The sequence below is a fragment of the Telmatherina bonti genome (assembly GCF_933228915.1).
Source record: "Telmatherina bonti genome assembly, chromosome: 21".
NCBI classification, from domain to species: Eukaryota; Metazoa; Chordata; class Actinopteri; order Atheriniformes; family Telmatherinidae; genus Telmatherina; species Telmatherina bonti.
The window spans coordinates 8,413,155-8,433,684 of NC_136630.1; the positions used below are offsets into that span (position 1 = coordinate 8,413,155).

At 40.1% G+C, this 20,530-nt stretch overlaps 1 protein-coding gene across 1 annotated transcript in view; it reads left to right on the forward strand.

The window, feature by feature from the left end:
* The window catches only part of arhgap27 (Rho GTPase activating protein 27), a gene marked incomplete at its 5' end in the record, with an annotated part of 28,288 nt that extends 8,279 nt beyond the window's left edge, over window positions 1-20,009 (forward strand). The window contains 17 exons of the mRNA XM_079261180.1: window positions 5,530-5,991; window positions 6,912-7,151; window positions 8,122-8,202; window positions 8,337-8,459; window positions 9,108-9,194; window positions 9,303-9,365; window positions 14,218-14,285; window positions 14,401-14,488; window positions 15,203-15,304; window positions 15,481-15,579; window positions 16,179-16,278; window positions 16,432-16,566; window positions 18,271-18,369; window positions 18,451-18,528; window positions 18,622-18,753; window positions 18,877-18,982; window positions 19,419-20,009. Coding sequence (XP_079117306.1) covers window positions 5,530-5,991; window positions 6,912-7,151; window positions 8,122-8,202; window positions 8,337-8,459; window positions 9,108-9,194; window positions 9,303-9,365; window positions 14,218-14,285; window positions 14,401-14,488; window positions 15,203-15,304; window positions 15,481-15,579; window positions 16,179-16,278; window positions 16,432-16,566; window positions 18,271-18,369; window positions 18,451-18,528; window positions 18,622-18,753; window positions 18,877-18,982; window positions 19,419-19,596 — 2,241 coding nt within the window. The 3' untranslated portion in view covers window positions 19,597-20,009. The remainder of the gene's footprint in view (window positions 1-5,529; window positions 5,992-6,911; window positions 7,152-8,121; window positions 8,203-8,336; window positions 8,460-9,107; window positions 9,195-9,302; window positions 9,366-14,217; window positions 14,286-14,400; window positions 14,489-15,202; window positions 15,305-15,480; window positions 15,580-16,178; window positions 16,279-16,431; window positions 16,567-18,270; window positions 18,370-18,450; window positions 18,529-18,621; window positions 18,754-18,876; window positions 18,983-19,418) is intronic.
* Window positions 20,010-20,530: the final 521 nt, after the last annotated feature.

The window sequence follows — 20,530 nt, forward strand, 5'->3', positions numbered from 1 at the left end:
TTTTGCAAAAAAAGTTGCAAAACTAAAAGCATTGCAGCAACTGGTGCTACAACCTTTTTTTCCCCCCTCCCACACACTTTTCCTACAATGCATGAGTGGGAGAAATCTGTCATGAACAGGCAATATCAGCGAGTTTTGCACATCGACATGCAGACCTGGCCTGGAGAGCAGAGATAAGAACGGGATAAGCTGATAGGAGTCCACACTGGGCATTTCTGGAGTCATCCCGGATTCCACACCATGATGAGTGTGATGTAAGAGGGAGACGAGCCAATTTGATTCAATAGCTCAACTGTGTGCTTTGTGGCGTGATTTGGGCCCCAATTTGGTTCTCCATTGTTTGATTGGATGAGTGCTAATGTGGTTAAGCAATCAGGCAGATTGCTGCTTCATGCATTGCTGAGGTCAGAGAGTTGACTGTTGTGCGCTGCAGGATTTTCACCCTCACTGTGCTCAGAAACATTTAGTAATTAGCAAAGCTGCATGCATATTCCAAGACATATAACATAAACTCCTCCAGAATGATTAATAGTGCAGACTTTAATATGTTGCTGAGAGAGATTTTAGTAGTAAAATGAGTCTTTGAGGAAAGAAAGTTTTAGTTTTGAAAGCGACTAAATGTGTTTTGTCCTTTAACCTCGAACCTTATTTGTGATAAACCCTGTCCTAGAAACCTCAATAAAACGGCCACAAACTGCAGCTTGTGTAATGATGTAGAAGGAAGTGTTGATTTAACAATTGAGCCAAATAAAAACTGCACTTCCTGTTTTATGCAGTGACCCTTGTGGATGCTGAAGCTCCTCCCTTTTTCCATAGCAGGACATTATTGCTTCCTTTTTATTGGCTGTGACCTACCAGACAAAGGTTAAATACTGTACACTACACAAAATCTGCTTGATCTTTTCAACGTTTATGTATTTCATCAAAAGCTTTGTCTCCATTACTGTTATTTCCTTGTTTTAATCTCTTGCTTACACAGACAGGAAGTGGGTTGAAATGGCCTGCACAGATCATGTTGTTCCTCCTGTCGAACACTTTTCCTCTGTCTTGTTGTCACTGTTTCTTTCTTTTTTAGGCTCATGCAGACAGTTACCCTCTACCCTCCTAGCCTGCATACAGAAACTCATGCTTAGGCACACACGAACACAGAAACTGACACACACACACACACACACACACACACACACACACATCTCACCCAGTCCTCACACAGTCCCTTCCTGCTGCTATTGTAACAGAGCTCACAGTTCTCCTTTCTATCTGGACTGCAACTGTCACAGCTGCTGCAAGAGAGGGATTCGTGTGTGAAGAGGGAGTGGACGAATGTGCGCTCCTTTCCGTTTTGTCGCAAGTTGCCTGAATGAGGTGGAACGTTTGAGTTAGATGTTTTGCTCTGCGTTCGTACTTGTGGATATATGTGCATCCTGTAAATAGAAGAGCATAGACATGGTGGACATGTACTCCAGGGTTTGGTCAGGTCATCAGGCCAAGCGGAGCTTGACTCTGCCGGTTGCAGCTCAGGTAGGTTCTGATGTTCCCAAAAAAAAACAAGCTTTTTCACAAGATCTTGATAAAATTCTAATCGTGTGTGGTGTCAGTGTTCTTTATGCTTTCACATCTGTGTTGCTTCCTGTTTCACAGAAACGCATCTCCTCTGCGTGTTTTGTTTTCCTGTACACGGTGAAGCGGCGTGAAGCGCCATGTCCTCTTGGATGTTACAGATGATCTTTAACGTTTCTAGTTGTTTTTTTTAAAAGCATTTTGGTGTTAAATTTGTTAAAAGGCTTTGTAATTGTCCCAACATGGCTTTCAAGTGTTTGTTGTTTTTTCACATCAGCAACTATCAGTCTGTTGTGTTGAATACAAACAGGTGTCATGTTAAAGACACTGAAAGGGCTTTAATGTAACACATAATGCACTGTAGATGCTACAGACTACATGAATTGGGAGGGAGAAGCATCGAACAACTAGTTCAGATAATATGTCTATTTAAAATTAGAAAAAACTATTTTTTTCTGATTTATTTATTTGGATTTTTTTATCATATATAATGAATAAAAGTGTATATTTTTACCTGATTTTTCTGTTAATTTGTCTGGTAAAAATGAAGTTCAGCTTTTCTGTTTGCAAGGAAGTAAATTAGAAAAAAAATGGAGCTACGCTTGAGCTGACATCCGTGTGCTTCACAACACCAGATGAACACACTGCAGGCTACAGCAGTAACCAGAGCTCTTCCACTCAGTGCCATGCCTTTATGTTTACACAGAGTTCAGTTTTATTGCATGACGTTGGTTTTTATTGGTCGGGGAGTCATCCCTGCTTTGCTATTTCAGATCCCTGACACAGCTCTTTTATTTCCTGTCTGCTGCTGTGTTGTTGGAAATCAATCTGCTTTGGGGTCAGTTGCGTCCTCATTGATCGCCTGATGATTATATTTATATCAATAACAAAGCAACAATGGGCATTTGATTGGACCGAATAGCTGGATGAAAACACAGGCGCTATACATTTTTTATTCAGCCATTGAGTTTCTAAGGTTGTTTGAAGTGGAAGAAATTTTAACAATAAGAATTAATAGCAAAGTTTAAAATAATCTTATCATCAGCATCAAATTTAGGGACAATATAGTACTACTGTACTGTTACTATAATAATATATTAATAAAATATATTATAATACTACTGTACTATCATACTATTACTCTATAATATACTATTACTATAATATTTTATTATTACTATATATTTTACTACTACTGTACTCTTATGCTATTAGTATATATTATACTATTACTAAATTATTATATTTTTAATAAATATTATTGTATTACTATACTATTATACTATTACTATGCAAATATACAATGCAATAATTTTGAACTTCCCTTCAGAGATTAATAAAGTTCCATCTATCTATCTATCTATCTATCTATCTATCTATCTATCTATCTATCTATCTATCTATCTATCTATCTATCTATCTATCTATCTATCTATCCATCTATCCATCCATCCATCCATCTATCTATCTATCTATCTATCTATCTATCTATCTATCTATCTATCTATCTATCTATCTATCTATCTATCTATCTATCTATCTATCTATCTATCTATCTATCTATCTATCTATCTATCTATCCATCTATCCATCCATCCATCCATCTATCCATCCATCCATCTATCTATCTATCTATCTATCCATCTATCCATCTATCTATCTATCTATCTATCTATCTATCTATCTATCTATCTATCTATCTATCTATCTATCTATTGTTCCAGGATTTTCTGCCACCATTGTTCCAGTGGCAGAAAATCCTGTTCAGTGGCAGCTTCAACGCTACAATGAACTGATTATTTGCCAAATTAACACCACAAAACTGTTTCTATTTTCCTCTCAGATCCCTCATTTGATAAGTTAAATGAAACTAGAATTTGTAATTTTTTTAAATTTTTTTATTAATAAATTTAAAAAAAGTAATCAAAGCTATATTTGGGTCTGAAATATGGAACAGTGAAGTACGAGTGCAGCTATACTTTGTGCATCTGCATATTTGGTTCCGTAACATGCTTCCCCCTTTAGCACTGCATTTATTTCAGTGATGAGCAGATACAACGCAAGACACACACAAGGCTTGGTAAATATAGACCCAGACGCAAGCGGTGTGACAAGAGGTAGTTAAATTTACTGCCAGCGGTCACTTGTTTTGTATGTGACACCATGATGATGGTGAAGGACAGGCTAAGCAGGGCGATAATTCCCCGTCGTTTTACAAAGAGGAATAAGCTCAGCCATGGAGGACAGGTGAGAAAACATGATTTTAGTCATGACAAAGGTTGTTTAAGCTCAGTTTGGGACTCCGTTTCAGCTGTACTCTGGACAGAGCCAGTGATTCAGAACAGTCAGTGTCCCTTTCATCGGTATTCTTTAAACAAATTAGTTGTGGTGATGGGGTCTGTTTTGCATGCCATGTTCCTGCTGCCCATCGAGTGGATCCGTCCAATGCTCTGTTTACTGAAAGCTTCCCGTTGATGAATTGAAATAAAAAATGCTGAAAAGCGCCTATTTATTGCAGGATGGGTAGCTGTTTTGCACTTGTGACCAAAGTTCACTATTGTGGTAAAGTTTAACCCACTTTTCTGTTCTTTGCAGTTGGCTTGTGGATATTTATAGCTGTTTTATTCTAAACTCAAAGAAAAAGATGTGAGATGATTTGAAACGCATGTGAACTACTATGTGAGAAAGGTCTGAATTGTTTTCAGATTAAAAATTATGTATGGATGCTTACATACAGGAGAAATATAACTAGACTTTGATCACTGGCGTGAAAGGAACGCCCAGGGGTGGTTTGTTGTTTTCCGTCTGTAGACGACTTCCTGTGCTTTGTTTATTCTGAGTACAGTTGTGTGATAGGGCTAAAAGTTGGTACTTGTGTTCACAACCTCACCAAAGTGTCATTTAAAAGCTCATCTTTACTTATAAATTCACCTGAAAAACTTCCTGTCACCAAGGCCGGATTATCCAATAGGCATTATGGGCACAGGCTCAGGAGCCCACGTCCACTTAGGGCTCATGTGGGTCCCACGTTGGGCAAAGACCAGCAGTTTGGACATGAAACAAAATGTACATAAAAACCAGATGGTTACACCACAGTGTCTAGTGTATTGCTATTGGTAACACTGGCTGAGAGATGTTAGAAATGTCATTTCACAGTGTAACATTTACAATTTTCGCAATGTTGGCGTGGGTAGGGTGACCAGATCTTCTCTCAACAAATGTGGGAAAAAGACTGAAAATGTGGGACAATGTGAGATTCCACTCTGCCATGACAAAGTTAAAAAAAAAACAAAACAACAACTTTATTTTCTGCTCCTTGGTAATAAAATTACTAACCAAACATAACAAATTTGTTATTATAAAGCCTCCCTCTGAGTAGCGCGTTTTTTGTGACTCGGATTTTGTGAAAAATGACTTTGACAAACCCTCTCACAGTCTCCTCGAACAGGTTTAACCTAGGAATAAATGCTTTCTTTTCTTCTTTGCTGCGGTCGTCTCCTTGTCCTCCATGATCAATCGGTGTATTTATTTATTTATTTTTGTCAGTGGGTGCACCGGTGCATCCTAGATGTGCATTAAGTCCCGCCTCCTAGTTTGATTGACATGAGTGTAACTCAAATCAGCAGGAGGTGTGATGCGACAGCCGTCAAATATTTTGCCACACACATTTAGTAAAAGCCAGTTTTGTTTTGTTGTTTTTTTCCTTCACAAAAATGAAGACTGATTGTAAAAATGCGGGACAGCGACTCGTTTTGTGGGACGTGTGAAAAGTAATAGAAATGCGGGACTATCCCACACAAAGCGTGACATCTGGCCACCCCTGGCGTGGGGAAGGGGGCCCCTGGAACACTCTGGGCCCAGGGGCCTGTGCGCTTTTAATCCGGCCCTGCCTGTCACATTTACTGAATTTATAAAGCAGACGCAGCCATGGATGAGCTTCATCAGATTGACTTTTTTGTCTTTCCTCAGGTGCAGAATGAGAGCGCCCGGAGTGCAGTGTACGTCAATGTAGAGCAGCTTCGTCGGAGCATCTGCGAGTCTCCATCACCCTGTTCACCTTCCTATCTTGACCAGGACGAATGGGAGGTGCATGTTGACCAAGAAAGTGGACAGGAATACTATTATCACCCCACCACGGGGCACACCACCTGGGATAACCCCTTTTTAGACTCCCCTACAGACCCTGACCAGCTTTCTGTAAAGGAGCCCTGCTCCCCCACGCCTTCTCCATCTCCTATCCGTTCTTTGTCCACCTCCTCGCCCACTGGGTGGACGTCAGACTGGGAGCAGTTAGTGGATGAGACCAGTGGTCGTCCCTACTTCTATAACCCAATGTCTGGGGAGACGTCCTGGGAACCTCCAGAGCAGCAGAGCCCATATCCCCCTCCGATGGAGCCTATGAGTGTACACAGGTTTCACGAGGATAGGCCGGTAAGGACAGCCTGGCTGCTCCACTTAGCTTCTCTCTGTCTCCTGTTTTAGCTTCACCCAGGGGAAAGCTGTAAATACAGTCTGCTTTTAATGGAATTAAATCTCCTGCACCTACATAGCAGACAGGACTCATTTCATTAGGAAAGCTTGCAGCTCCAGTGCAGAGTGTCTCCAACAGCAGCCGTCCAGTAGCATCCCTCTATTTAAAAGAACAGAGACGTCTGTCCTCATTTAGATTCACTGATAATAGTTGATGCTATCTGTTTTTTTAAACATTTAAATACCTCAAAGTCTTCGTGGAAAGTAAGAGATGTCTGTAAATTTACATGATCCGTATTTAAATACATCACACAATCAGATCATTATTGTTGATCGCAACATATTCAGCAAGCGACCTCATTTTTAACCTTGGCTGACTTCATCTGAGCTGCAGAAACAGCATCAAATGTCCAAGAAAAAAGAAACACTTTGAGGTCATGGGAACATTGTGGCTTATTTTTAAAAGTCATCTTTGAAAATGTCAACGAGCTCTAAGATGAGGATGACAGAGGAAGATGATTCAGCTTCCTCGTACAGTGATACTGCACGTTGCAACATTACAGCATAAAGCTCAAACGTCAGGAACAGGATAGTAAAAGGTTTAACTTTTACTGACTTTATCAATTATGATTAAGATAGTAAACAGACATGCAAATGATTAGATTTTTTCCAATTTTATAACCTCGAGAAGTCTTAGAAAATCTAAGTTTTTTGCCCAAAGTTTGACTTCCTCCTTTAATAATTTGAAGAAGATACTGGAGCATGCAAGTCGCCACTACTCTACCAGGTTTTAGGTTTTATGTTATTTGGTTGCAGTTTTTGTCTAATCTGGCTGATCAATGTTTTAATCTGCACTGTTTCATGCATGTCCTCACACCCAGCCTCCATTACCAGAGGAGGACTATCCCTATGAGGATTACCCTGCTGCTGAACAGCCAGAGGCCCACGAGGAGCACGTTACAACTGGACCTCCCACTCTCCCGAAAGAATACACCCTCGACCATGTCTGCCGGACCATCATTCCTCGGGCCAATCTAGACCGCAGCACCCCGCCTGGTTGGAACCTCACTGTGGAACCCAACGGGACATGGGTGTTCACCAGCGAAAACTCTCCAGGACAGGTACGACTCATCCACAAAGGTCCCGTCAGTCATAGATTCAATCAAACTGCAAAAGATTTGAGTGGAGTTTGAGTGGAGCTTAAAGAAGCACTTTGTTTGATACCTCCAGCTTAAGATGGGGTTAAAATCATAGACCGGATATGATCATATATGCCTTTGTGGAAGTGCATAAACTACAGTTCCCCCTTCATCCACTAGGGGCTGCAAAACAGAGTGAATCTCCATAGACTCCCATGTTAAAAAGGCCAACTTCACAGCAGAAATAAACATGTTTACAGCCTGGTACAAACATCCATATTCGGTTTAATAGGTCAGGTTTACCTTCATTACAACTGTGGGGGGAGTGAATTTTTTTTCTAACTCACCCGTTTAAAAGTAATTTAATCTAAAAATTCGGCATATTTAGGGGCGTGTCCTTTTGATTGACAGGTACCCAATCTCCCGCTTCAAGTCAAAAAAATGTGGAACAACCGCGGTTTTTGACGGTTAATAATGTGACTTAGATTTAGCCTGCTTACCTCCGTTAGCTGGTTAGCTCCTGTTATCTCCGGGTTAGCTCAGTTAGCTTTTAGCTACAGAAAGCTCGGAGTTCGCTTGAAGTCAATCATCCACCATGACGCCCTCTCAGCTCCACCTCTTTGCCCATATTTGTATTTTCCGGGGGAGATGACACGCATGCCCCTGCCAAGATGGCGATGGTAGGAACCGCCCAATTCAGCTTCAATTCAGCTCTTCAGAAACGGCTTATGTCTGATGTCTGATGTCACGGAGGCTCCGCCCATCTTTTTATCTACAGTCTATGGTTAAAATACTTGCAATCCATTGCATTTGTTGTGGAAATGAATGTTTTATTCAGTGTTTAGATTTTTATTTTTAGGAACAGGTTTGCAGAATACTAACTTTTTCTTCAGCCTTGTTAAAACATTAGTGACAGTGAGATATCTTAACCAACGCCATTTCTGTGTTGCAGTGGATCAAGTCTGTGGATGAACGGGGCCAGACCTACTACTACCTGCGAGACGGTTCCAAGTCTGAGTGGAACCTGCCTGACGTAAGGATCCCTCACTTCTTCACAGGCATTGACATGTAGACGAAATTTAAGAGTTGCCAAACGGCTTCAGATGAAACAGACACTGATTCAGTTTCTACTTCATAAACTGCAGTTGGTTGTTTTTGACTATTCAGGCTTCCGTAGCTCCAAGTCAGTCCAGAGTGGAGAATGGAGTTGAGACAGAAAATGTGTCCGTCATTAAAAACTGGAGACACACCATGGGACCTGCTCAGCTCAGCGCCACCCAGGATGATGGGGTATATATATATATATATACACACACACACACAGTTTCAAACACACAGCAACACAAACTCAGACCTGCATGCACATGTGTGACACATCTAGGGTGTGTCAGGCAGTTTAAATATAAAGTTTTAGTCATGCAGCAAGAAAGAAAGCCTGTGTTTATCAGCCTACACTGAATAGTTTTAACCCTTGTTTAGCAAGGCAAATTGGCTGCATTGCTTTCTGATTGGCAGAGACAGCCTGAGGACGGAGACAAAGAGGGAGTGAGAGGGAGGGGTGACATTTGCACCAACACCTGGGAGTTCCTGGACACAAATAAGGGCTTGTGCTTGTCTTTACTACACTACAGTGTTAGCAGTCAGGGGTTAAACCTCTAGGGCAAAGCAACAGCTCCCTTTGGTGTGAAGAGTTCTTTTGAAATGAGGTTAAACTTTGACAAAATAGGCCAAGATCAAATATGCAGACACTCCTTAAAGCCTTAATGCTTGTGGGAAAAAGTTACACCATTATGTCACAAGATGCACACAATACAGGACAGTAAATAGCAACGAAATGGGGAGAATTTAGTTCAATAACAGTACAAACTCTAGATATTTAAAGTGGTAAATGCACTAAAGATGCTCATCTTCAACTTTCTATTTGCTGTTTTCTTTCAGAGGTTTGTCCCAACTCACAGGAGGAACACGTCAGACTACAGCAGCGACAGCTCCAGCACAGGGAACTCTCCAGAGACACAGCACAACGTGAGACTCCCTCTTAGTTCAGTCCTGTGATCGTGAAACTATGCTTTCTGTGAAGCTCAGTGATCTTCCATGTTGTCTGAACAATCTTCTGTTTTCTCTCTCTAAAAGGCTGTTGGGTTTAGACCCTGGAGAAACCCTTATTATCTGACCTCCAGGTGGCTGCGCTATAATGTGGGTTGTTAGTTTGAGCGTTCACCTGAGCTTGCTCCATAGATAGCTGCACCTATCTATGACAGGTGAAAGGTGTGATTTTTTTCATCACTCAAAGACCATTTGTTGCTCTTGGTTCATTTAAGTCACCCCGTCATTCATAAGTGATGCGACGCATCCCCCTGTTGTGCCATTATTGTCACGTAAATGTTCATTTCTGTAGCTTAACTGACCCGAAGATGATTGATTGATTGATTGATTGATTGATTCATTCATTCATTATCCTAATCGTTCAATCCAATGAAGGGTCGCGGGGAAGCTGGAGCCTATCCCAGCAGTCTTTGGGTGAAAGACAGGGTACACCCTGGACAGCTTGTCAGTCCATCGCAGGGCCGAAGATGATTCATTTATAGAAATTCAAAATTGATATCACTTAATTAACCCTTTAAGCCCTGTGCCCGCTTCCCTTAAATATTGCATATCTAGAATGAAATGAGTACATCTTTGCAACCACAAGGTCTAGTTGAATACTTATCAGGTCTTAGCTAAGGGAAGACTTGTGAAATTTATGTATTTTTGGGGAATAAGTTAAAAAAAGGAACGTTGCACAAATAAAGGTTTCAGGCTCATTTAAAAAACACTTGCAGCATGATTGTGAAAATCCCTTCGGAAGGATGCAGCTGTAGCTCTGAACCAGGGGCCTCGGGGGCTGCAGTCCTGCAAGGAGTTTCCTGCTGCAACACACCTGACACAGATCAGTGGGTTTTTTGCAGATTTGTGCAGAGTTTGATGCCAAGCTCGGCACAAGTCTGGAACTAAAGACTGGTACGTTTCAGGTGTGTTGCAGCAGGGAAACTCCTGACACTTGCAGGACTGCAGCACTCGAGGACCGGAGTTTCCCACCCCTGCTCTAAACCATTATCCAATCATATCAAATATTGGAATATTATCCCTGCAAAAGGCCAAAGTAGAGTTGTTTAACACTACTGTGTAACTACTAAAACTGCTAGATGTATTCATTGTGACCACTACATTTAAAGTACCGTACAATTCATACTTATTATAATTATACAGCTTGGATTATATTCATTATAGTTAAATTATGTTTAAAAAAATTACCTTTAAAGCAACAGTTATAGCCTCATTTTTCCCAAAGATGTACAAAATCTCAACATCAATTTGCGTAGCCTAAATATTTGTAATAAATGAAAATGAACAAAGGTGGAGTAGTGCAACGTGCCACAGAACACAAAGACAACATAGTAAGTTATGTGAAGGCAAGAATATTTGTATTCTCGTCTACAGTGTTTACTATAAGGTAATATAACAATAATATAATAAAATAATAATAATACAACTATTTACAAGTCCATGCAAACAATCACGCCTCATGCAGATCCCGCCTTCTCCCCTCCTTTGCAGAATGTGCTGCAGTTGTTTGAGTTTTTATGTTTTTGTCTCCACTCTTCTCGGCACCTGGTACCTCGTCTTTTAAGTAGTCTGCTGCACCCTCGGGTTGTGCTTCGGTACATGTTGTTCCACCTGCCTTGCTGGCTGTTTCCCTTCATAAATTCTGATTGAAAACTTGCATTTTTTTCCTGCAAGTTCCATTATGTTGTTAAAAACATCTCTGAGGCATTTCTGTGTTTCACCGTGTGCAGAATGCTTTCGTGTAATCTGATCCAGAACATCAGGAAACTAAAAATAAAACAGCGGAAAAATCCCGTGTGGTTATCATGATCAGTCTTTTCCATACTAAATATGAAAACTAGCTTGAAAATGCACATAGTTTTAGGAGAAATCCTAGGGACCAGCAAGGCTTTATGATTTTGTTTTGACAATGCTTTTGAAAATGCAAATTTCCGTTCAGTTCTCGGCCGTTCTGGTGAAGTCCCCAAAAGAGCCATTTGGAGCAGTTTGGCACAGTTTGGCACAGTTTGGCACAGTTTGGCGTCATCTGTTAGGAAAGAAGTACCTCAGATATTAAAAGGTCAAAGTATGCCGATATTCATATCTGTTAAGGCCTTAAACGAATCCCATGAAAATCCCATGTCAGACTGTTGAACTGGGTGAACTAATCCCACATGACTGGTTTCTACTACAAGATACGGTATACATTCATAATTACTGTGTTCTCTTCAAAAAGAAAAACAATATACACACAGTAACATGTCGATATATACGCAACTTGAATATTTATTACTGTGAATAGCGAAGCAAATTCTGTCTCTAAACTCACTGAACCACCTTGTACTCAGGTGTGCTTTCATATGGTGGCTTTTGCTCTGGAAGTAGAGAGGTTTTCTTTCAGACACAATCCCCTACAGCCTTAAATAAGATATTAAACCTCACATTTAGTCCAAGATATTACACATCGCTAGTCTCTTTGAATAAAAGTGTCTTGTACAGATTGTCACCAAAGCCTCTCCTGCAGTTTGCCTCGTATTGTTACAGGATGATCAGGTTGCAGATGTGGGATCATGCATCTGTGTTTGTTTCAGAGCATGCAAGCGTCTAAACGTTTCTTCAGTGGAAAACACACCTTCTTAGGCTGAAGAGATGCCCTCTAACCGAAGGACGTGATCTGACATGACTCAAATTGGCCAATTTTGTCTGCAAGAAAGGTGTTAAAAACCTGCACTTCAGCTTTCACTTTCAGTTTTGGCCATTTGTTTAGATCAGAGTTCCTGCTTTCTACATCAGTACCTCAATTTCATGTATAATTGGTTCATGCTTTGTACAGTGTGAGGTTGCTTTCAGATGATGTTGGCATTTACCTGAGTATGTTGTTATTTCACAGTGAGATGTTAGTTGTATGAAAGGCATGTGGAACACAAACCCAAAGCATGATCCATCCACTTCCATGCTGCAGAACAGGAGAAGCCTTCTTTTCACTAAAGTCCTCCCCTTTCTTTATTCCAATCATACTTTTAAATTAAAAACTGCTTTAGCTTCACATGTGCACAGGATTTGTTCACAAAGCATACAAGGCTTGTTAAGATATTCACTTGCAAATATCTGAGACATAGTTTTCTGGTGAGGATGCAGGAAAGTTCTTGTACGTCACAATCGTGCAGATATGGCTGGACAGTAGAACAAAATGCTGCAACACAGACCGATTAGCAGTTTTGCTGGTCTTTTTAAAAAAAAAAAAATTTATTAATATGTAGTCAGAGTTTTGTCAGATTTTGAGGTGTTTCTGTCAGGAGTGCTAAAACCATAGACTGTATAAAAGATGGACACAACCTGACATCACTCGTAGGTTTCTATAGAAATAGTCTATGATTGAAACTCATTGGACGTTTCCCACAGTCGACATCTTGACAGCATCAAGCATGTCATTTCTCTTGGAAAGTACTATATTTAAAGTGTCTCTATGATGCACATTTCAGTCTAATTTATTTTAATATGCAAGTTCAGAAGGGCAAGAAATAATCAAGCATTTTTTCCAAAACCCCTTCATTTATTTTGTATTGATCCGCTCAGATCAGTTTCTGCCAGAAACAAGCGAACAGAGAAAGCTCCGCCCCATGTCCCGCCTGCAGGCTGCGTCTGATTGGTCAACTGCTAGGAGTAGTTATACTGAGCAGTGAAGGAGGGCGTGGCTTTCTTCTTGTGAACGTGCACAACCTAGAGAGGATGACTGATCACTGATTCCCTTCCCCGGGACGTCACTAATATTTTGAAGTAGAAAAAACTCTGAAACCAATCCTTTCAGTTGCCATGGAAACCAAACGTAGAGCATCCTGAAAAACTCAAACATGCGTTTAGGTGATAAAAAAAAACAAACAGCGCCGCTCATATGTCTGATGAGTATTTAACACTATAACACTGTAGAAAGCTCAGAAAACTACAAATAGCATCACAGAGTTAAGTTCATGTCTTTTAGAGATCAGGTTTTATTTTTCTCACCTTTTCACATTCCCCAAAATTTTATAAATATTTACGTCCCACTGTATGACATGAGTTTTCCTAGATTTGCATACATCTGTTTGGAGTTGAGATCATCACAGGGTTGAATTAGGGAGAATATTTCACCAGCTTTGTCCTTTTAGATGAGATGTTAGGATCGATTTTATGGTGAAATCATACATTTGTCTATCAAGAGGATTCAAATCCAAAGTGATTGGAAATAAAAATCCAGGTTCAGGCACTCAACGTGGTCAGAAATAAAAGGTCTTTTGTCATGATGTGGGGTTTTGTGTTTCTCCTTAGTTCTGGTTTCCTGTTTTGGTTTGTAGTTTGCCTTGTTTAGTTCTCTGGTGTCTAGGTTCCATGTTCATTCATTTCACCTGTGTTCAGTTAATTCATCTATGTCTCGTTTGGTTCAGTGTATTTATACTCCTCACTTGTTGGTTTTCTTTGCTGGATCATTTTGTTGTGCTAGTTCCCTGAGTTTGTCTTCCAAGTTCCATTGTTAAAATAAATAAGTCTTCAATGTACATCCCAGTTCCCGACTCCTGCATTTGGGTCCACACCTTCGCCGCCGTCCTGACATCTTTACTAAAAATGTGCAAGAATCATTAAAATCCAACGTGTATCGGCTTATGCCTTCTTCAGGGTGTATAATGATATTAATCAAAAATAACTTTTTTAAGCTGCCCAGAATCTGTTAAGTCTCTGCTGAACCTTTGATATGTGATTAAATCTTTGACATTACAGGATGCAATCATCTAAATGATTGTGGAAATAATTTGCAAAAAGGCTTCAATTTTAAACTGAAAACATAATTTGTATGCATCACTTTCATCAAGGTGTTTTTATGATTTCGACCAGAGGTTTGTGTCCATCTCATGATGCACCTTCAGATATAACACTATCAGATGGATGGAGCCCTCAAATAATACAAGTGTTGCCTTTGTTTTAATTTCAGGTGCAGAACTTGGAAAAAGCCGGAATCCTAAATAAAACAAAAGTGTCTGAGAACGGAAAGAAAGTGAGGTAAAGCAGAAGGATTCTTGGATATTTTTTTTTACATATAGGTTTTACACTGATCATTATCTTCAAACCACTGTGCTTTTCTCTGTATAAGACATGATTTTTCTCCCTTTGTCAGGAAAAACTGGACTCCGACATGGACGGTTCTTCATGGAGGAGTCCTGATTTTTCACAAGGACCCAAAGTCCACAGCAGTTGGTGCTGCGGTACGTTTTACACATAATATTTACGGCAGGACTCGTGCGTTTGCACGTGAAGCCACACGCTGAAAACCTGCAATTTGATCTTTATGACAGGGTTGAGAGAAGTTTAAAAGATGAGTGCAGAATAAATCACTTCAACTCGTCGTGCCAGTGCCTTCACTTTGTTACGAAGGACCTCACACACACACAGATCAGGGTTGAGCAGGGGTTTAAATAACAACTGCAGACAACTATGAGAATCTCACATTGGAGGCTATGGAAGGATTTAGCCTGCAAACCCAGATAACAGCCAGAAAGGAGACAAGAGGAAGTTTCTGGCATAGCTGAGCTCATACGAGGTCCGATGCTGTGTGAGAGTGGAGCAGGCGTATAAGAAGCTGGGTCGAGAAGTAAATGCAGTCATTAATCAGGAGAGTTACTGCAGAGAAACCTCCTAGAGTGTGTGTATGTCCGTAGCAGTCAGGTGCAGGTGTAACACGCTTGTTCATCAAACCTCCCTTGTATCATGTTTCATACTCAAGAGATGAAATAAAAGTCCAAACTGCAGCACGTTGCTGGCTGTTGTGTCACTTCTACGACGAGCGACAGCTCAGACAAGCCCTCGGGCTACGGGCTGGCCGGGACAGCCAAAGCTTTTGTTCCACGTCTCCTGGAATGTGGTGCGGTCGGTTTCGTAAACAGCTGGATGTTTTTTTTTTCTTCTATTCCATCTTGCAGAACAAGACCAATCAGATTGTTCCTGAGTTCTCAGTGGATCTGAAAGGAGCGATGATTGGCTGGGCCTCGAAGGACAAATCCAGTAAAAAGAATGTACTAGAGGTGTGCTGGTTTGTTGACATGCAGCGCAACGTCAAGCAAACTTTTATCTCGAGCAAACAGCACTTGTGACGCTGTGAATGTACAACTGAAACATAATTTCTCACATTTAGATGTTGCATGAATGATCAAAAGATATTTTATTAACTGCCCTAAAACAGATTTTTGTTCTGCTTTAGTTAAAAGCGAAAAATGGTGTGGAGTTTCTCATGCAGTATGACACAGAAAGCATCATCACTGACTGGCACAAAGTCCTAGTGGACACCATACGACAACTTGTAAGTCCACATGTACAAATCAGTTAAAAAAAAGTCTGAAAAATGTAATTATTTTACTTTTGCATATAAAAATAATTTCTTTTCATGAAATTCATGAAAAGGCTGATTTTGTGTTTCTATGATTCATTATAAAGCTACAAGCAGTAAATGACTTTGCAAAAATCATGTTTGTGGCCAAAAACATCCTACATGCCATCAGGAGGCATAACTTAAATGTACTTTTTCAACAATACTGGCCGTTATATCTTCATTATCTGAAATAAAGATATTCACCGGAGAAAATTCATATAACAAGGTTCGTTGTTTTGGCTGAAGTGACACGGTGACAAAAACTGCACCCAGTAAAAACCCCTGCTCTGCAGCCGGTATTTGGTTTGTCCCTTCTCATGCAGTGACATGTGGAGTCTTTGATAAATTACTTTTTTTCTCAGATAAAGATAAAAAAATAAGTTATTATTCCTATGCAGACTGATACTTATGAAAGCATAGTTTCTGACATTTTATTCCGTATCGATCATTAGGTCATCCTGATTGTTACACTACTCTTTGCAAAGTGCACAAACTTTGATTTGATTCTGTTTTTTGTTGTTGTTCATTAGGAGTACCAGGACCACCATTCAGAGGAGGAAGACGACAATGTCTATGAAAAAATCGTAGAGCGAGACGACAAGTCTGGAGGCAACTTAGAGAGACGAAAATGTGAGTCGAGCAAACTCCCCTCTCAGGGGAAACAAAGTTGTGTCTGATTTAACTGTACCGCCAAAGGCGTAATCATTTTGGCCTAGTTAGAGACATCAGGCCCATTCAGAGCTTCGATTACAACCATCTTAAATATCTGTCGTCTCTCTTCAGCCTCCAAACCGACTGTCACACACTCCTCCAGCTCTGTAGGCGAAACAGACCCGAAAAAGGTTCGAACCAAGCTGATGAAGCTCCTCATGAAACGCCCCACGCTGCAGTCAGTCAAAGAAAAGGGCTACATTAGGGGTAAGTTCAAATATAGATTCAGGAAAAAGTGGTTCTTAAAAAGCTTTTATTCCCACAAAAACTCTGACGATTTTTGAAGACAGGAAAAGGAAACCATCCCAATGAGTCACAGCAGCTCCACAGCTGCAGCTCTTGCTAGATTTTTTCTTGTCTGCAATGGTCCAGATCTTGCAAAAGTGGTCCACATACGTAAAACTATTCATGAATGGCAAAAAAAATCAATGATGTATGCAGGGAGTGAAGGCTGGTTTGGATCTTATTTTCAAGTAAAAGACTGGAAAAACTATTGTAAGTCCAATATGGTGCCCCAGCACACAGTTGTAGGCTAGTCAGGATGCTTTAGCCACTCCCTGCAAACATTTTAATGGACACATGAGCATAAAAGCAGGACCACAGAGCAGTGAAAGCAGGATGCCTGGCCTGATGTTAGCTAGGTCCAACAGCTGGTGCAAATATCTCAACATCTGGTTGGATCTCGGTCCTTTTCAGCACAAATCAAAGACCTTCAGACAAAAGTCAAAGCTAGATTAGTTTTTCTTTTCTGGCATAAAGCTTCATTTACTGCCTAACAGACCAGTCAAGATGACTTTTATCTGATATAAATATATATGAATGATATGAATATATCTTGTACTACATAAAAAAAAACTTAATAAAGGAGTAACATATTAAAACTACACTATACGCATAAATTCCACCACATTGACACTTCTGGATGATGGTGACATCATCTACAAACGGCATCCTGCTCTTTCTTTACACTCAGCTGTTTCATCACTGGTTTCACTTTGTCTACAAGGCAATCCTACGCATGACAGCACAGTATTTGTCATCTTGTCTTTATGTTTCCTGCAATGCATATCAAACTAGGTCCAGCTGAATATGTCAAGTTTAACACATCGGTTGTTTTTGGCCACAAATTCTTTTTTTTTTTTTTTTTTTTTTTGGTTTTTTTGGTGCAGAAAATGTTTACAAAATTCACATCTTTGACATCTTTTATCACTTTTAGGTTTAAACCTCCATATATCAGAACTGATCCTTGCTGCTGTTAATTATCCTTGATCACACTTTCATCCTGTTATCCTGTCATCCTGTTGTTGTGTCCTTGTTTAGCAGACACAACAACCAGTTTGACGTGTTGACTTGGATGCCAAGTTTTCCGGATTTCACATCAGCTAAGCAGCTGTGGCATGAGCCGAACAAACAAATACAAACCATGGAGCCCCTACCTCACAAGTTCCAGGATTTAAAGTGTCCAAAGTCGGTCCTCAAGGGACACTGTCCTGCAGGTTTTCCATGTAGTCCTGTTCCAACACACCTGGCTTCCATTAAATGGACCCAACAGCCAATGAAGTTCTGCACAGTGACTGATTCCTTTGAGAAGCAGGGATACATGGGAAACCTGCAGGATTATGGTCCTCGAGGACTGGAGCTGGACACCTGTGATTTAAAGGATCTGCTACTTGTTGTTTGTTGCCACAGCATCCTGAAAAGGGTCTCAAAACTGTTTTAAAAAGGCAAATCTGTTCAGTATTTGGCTGCTGATCAGTATGAATTAAATGACAGGAAGAACTAAACTTCACTCATCTGTCCATCACTACTTGTTCCCTTTTCTGTCTCATTTTATAAGTATAAAAGCTCATTAATATATAATGTAATCATCTATTATACTACTGCTAATAATGATGATCTTCTTTCCTGCAGAAAATGTGTTTGGATGTCATCTTGCTGACTTATGTGCGCAGGAAAAGACCACAGTTCCCAGTTTTGTGGAGAAATGTATTAAAGCAGTGGAGAAGAGAGGTGAGCTGAGTCAACAGGTTTTCCTGTCCTTGTGTTGCAACATGGAAGCTGATCTGGAAGTTCTGATGTGTTGATGTACAGGTTTAGACATTGATGGATTGTACAGAGTCAGCGGAAACCTCGCTGTCATACAGAAGCTGCGCTACAAGGCTGATCACGGTAAGGTTATTCGTTTGGCTGCAGTCTGTCGTTTTAGACAGCAGCGCCACCTGCTGTGCTTTGATGTCATGTGCGCCTGTTGTGGTCAAACAGAGGAGCTGGACCTCGAGGATGGTCAGTGGGAAGACGTTCACGTCATCACTGGAGCGCTGAAGTTATTTTTCCGGGAGCTTCCTGAGCCTCTTTTCCCCTACAGCCACTTTAACAACTTTATCTCTGCCATCAGTAAGGAACTTTTTGACACCCTGAATCGAACAGCGGACATTTCTTTGTGTTAATAATGCAATGTAGAAAATTTTGCTTCATAATATTATTTTCTTGTCAATGATTTCTCTTGTGTTTTTCTAGGAATTACTGATTACAACTCAAAACTCTCTTACATTTATGACCTGGTCAAATCACTTCCTCCTCCGAACCGCGACACAATGAAGCTGCTTTTTGGGCATTTACACAGGTTTGTACCTTCTTTTTCTTTCCACTAATTAGTGTTTTAGATGAAGAACAACCTTTTAAGAGTCCTTGTGTAGAATTATACGACTTCAGAGAAAAAAAGGCAACATTTCCAGGTTTTTCCAACCTTTCATAGCTTTGTTGCTCTCTTTGCAAAAACATATAACGAAGCTAAGAATAAAGTATTGGAAATCTTTGGGGCATATTTTAGTGTTGGCATCCGCACAACCTGCAGGATCAGGCTTCTCATTTATGTGTTTAGATGAAATAACTATTAGTATGTTGCCAGGCAGCCCTGTTAGTGCAGAGCTGGATGTAATTCAGGGACCTCTCAGAGGCTGGAAAACTAAAAAGAAGCTTTGGTTCTGTAGTAGAATATCCAAACTGCATCATATATATCTGATGAAGAAGAAATCCTTATTTCTCATTCTGATTTACAGGGTCATCCAGTACGGCGAAGACAATCGCATGACTGTACAGAACGTGGCGATTGTGTTCGGGCCAACTCTGCTTCGGCCAGAGATGGAGTCAGCAAACATCGCCATGCACATGGTCTTTCAGAATCAGATAGTGGAGTTTGTCTTAAATGAATATGAACAAATTTTCCACTTCAGCTAAAGCAGTCACACAACTGAAGTACAAGCTTAGGCAAACGTCTGAATGTGCTCAAGCCATCTTTGCATGTGCATAAGCAGCTTCAGTGCAACAACTAAAATTAAACTCTTCTTGTAAGAAATAAGTCAAAAGGGCCTTCAAGTCTAACCCGATTAGATAAGTCGTCCAGCTGAGGACATTGGAATCATGTTTAGTCTGTTTTGTCTGGATCTTCACCATCAGAGACTCATGTTGTTAAAACTCAGTATTGCGGGGTTGGATGTCAAGTCGCACAATGGCAAACAGGTGTGGTTTGGTTTTCTGTCGCAAAAACTTACTGAGCTTATTTCTTCGTTGATGGAAGGACTGCGTCAAATCACTTTTACTCTTTGAGACACTAGGTGTCTGTTTCTCACAAGCCACTTTCTCAACTTTTAATCCTCTTGGTTGTTTTTGCTTTTTATTTCAGTTTGTCTAACTTCTGTATAGAAGCTAATTCTGTATAAGTGCATTAATATTGCCTTAAAACAAATGACAAGTAATCGCTTTTAACTTTATGTTCAAGCTTATGAAGAGTTTTAAACGTTTTTTATTTGCAATTACAGAATATCACTTATTGTAATAACTGAGATTATCTTGTTTTCTTTCCAGCCTTTATTTTACCTATGAATGTTACTGTAAAATAGAAATGTATAAAGTATGAATAATAATACTGCGCAGTAGACGGTGACATAGAAAACTTGTGCAGATGATAGGCTATTTTTTATGCATTTGTGAAACACCATTTTTCAGTCATGCTGTTCTTAAAGAAGCTGTACAATAACACAGTATAATTGCAAACTAGTAATTCATTTTTTTCACAGTTTGAAGAAATATCAGTCTATGAATCGGCAAAGTGGAAATAAGAAGAAATGTGTGAATTGTAAATAGTAATAGATGGCATATTTATGCTGTGAGT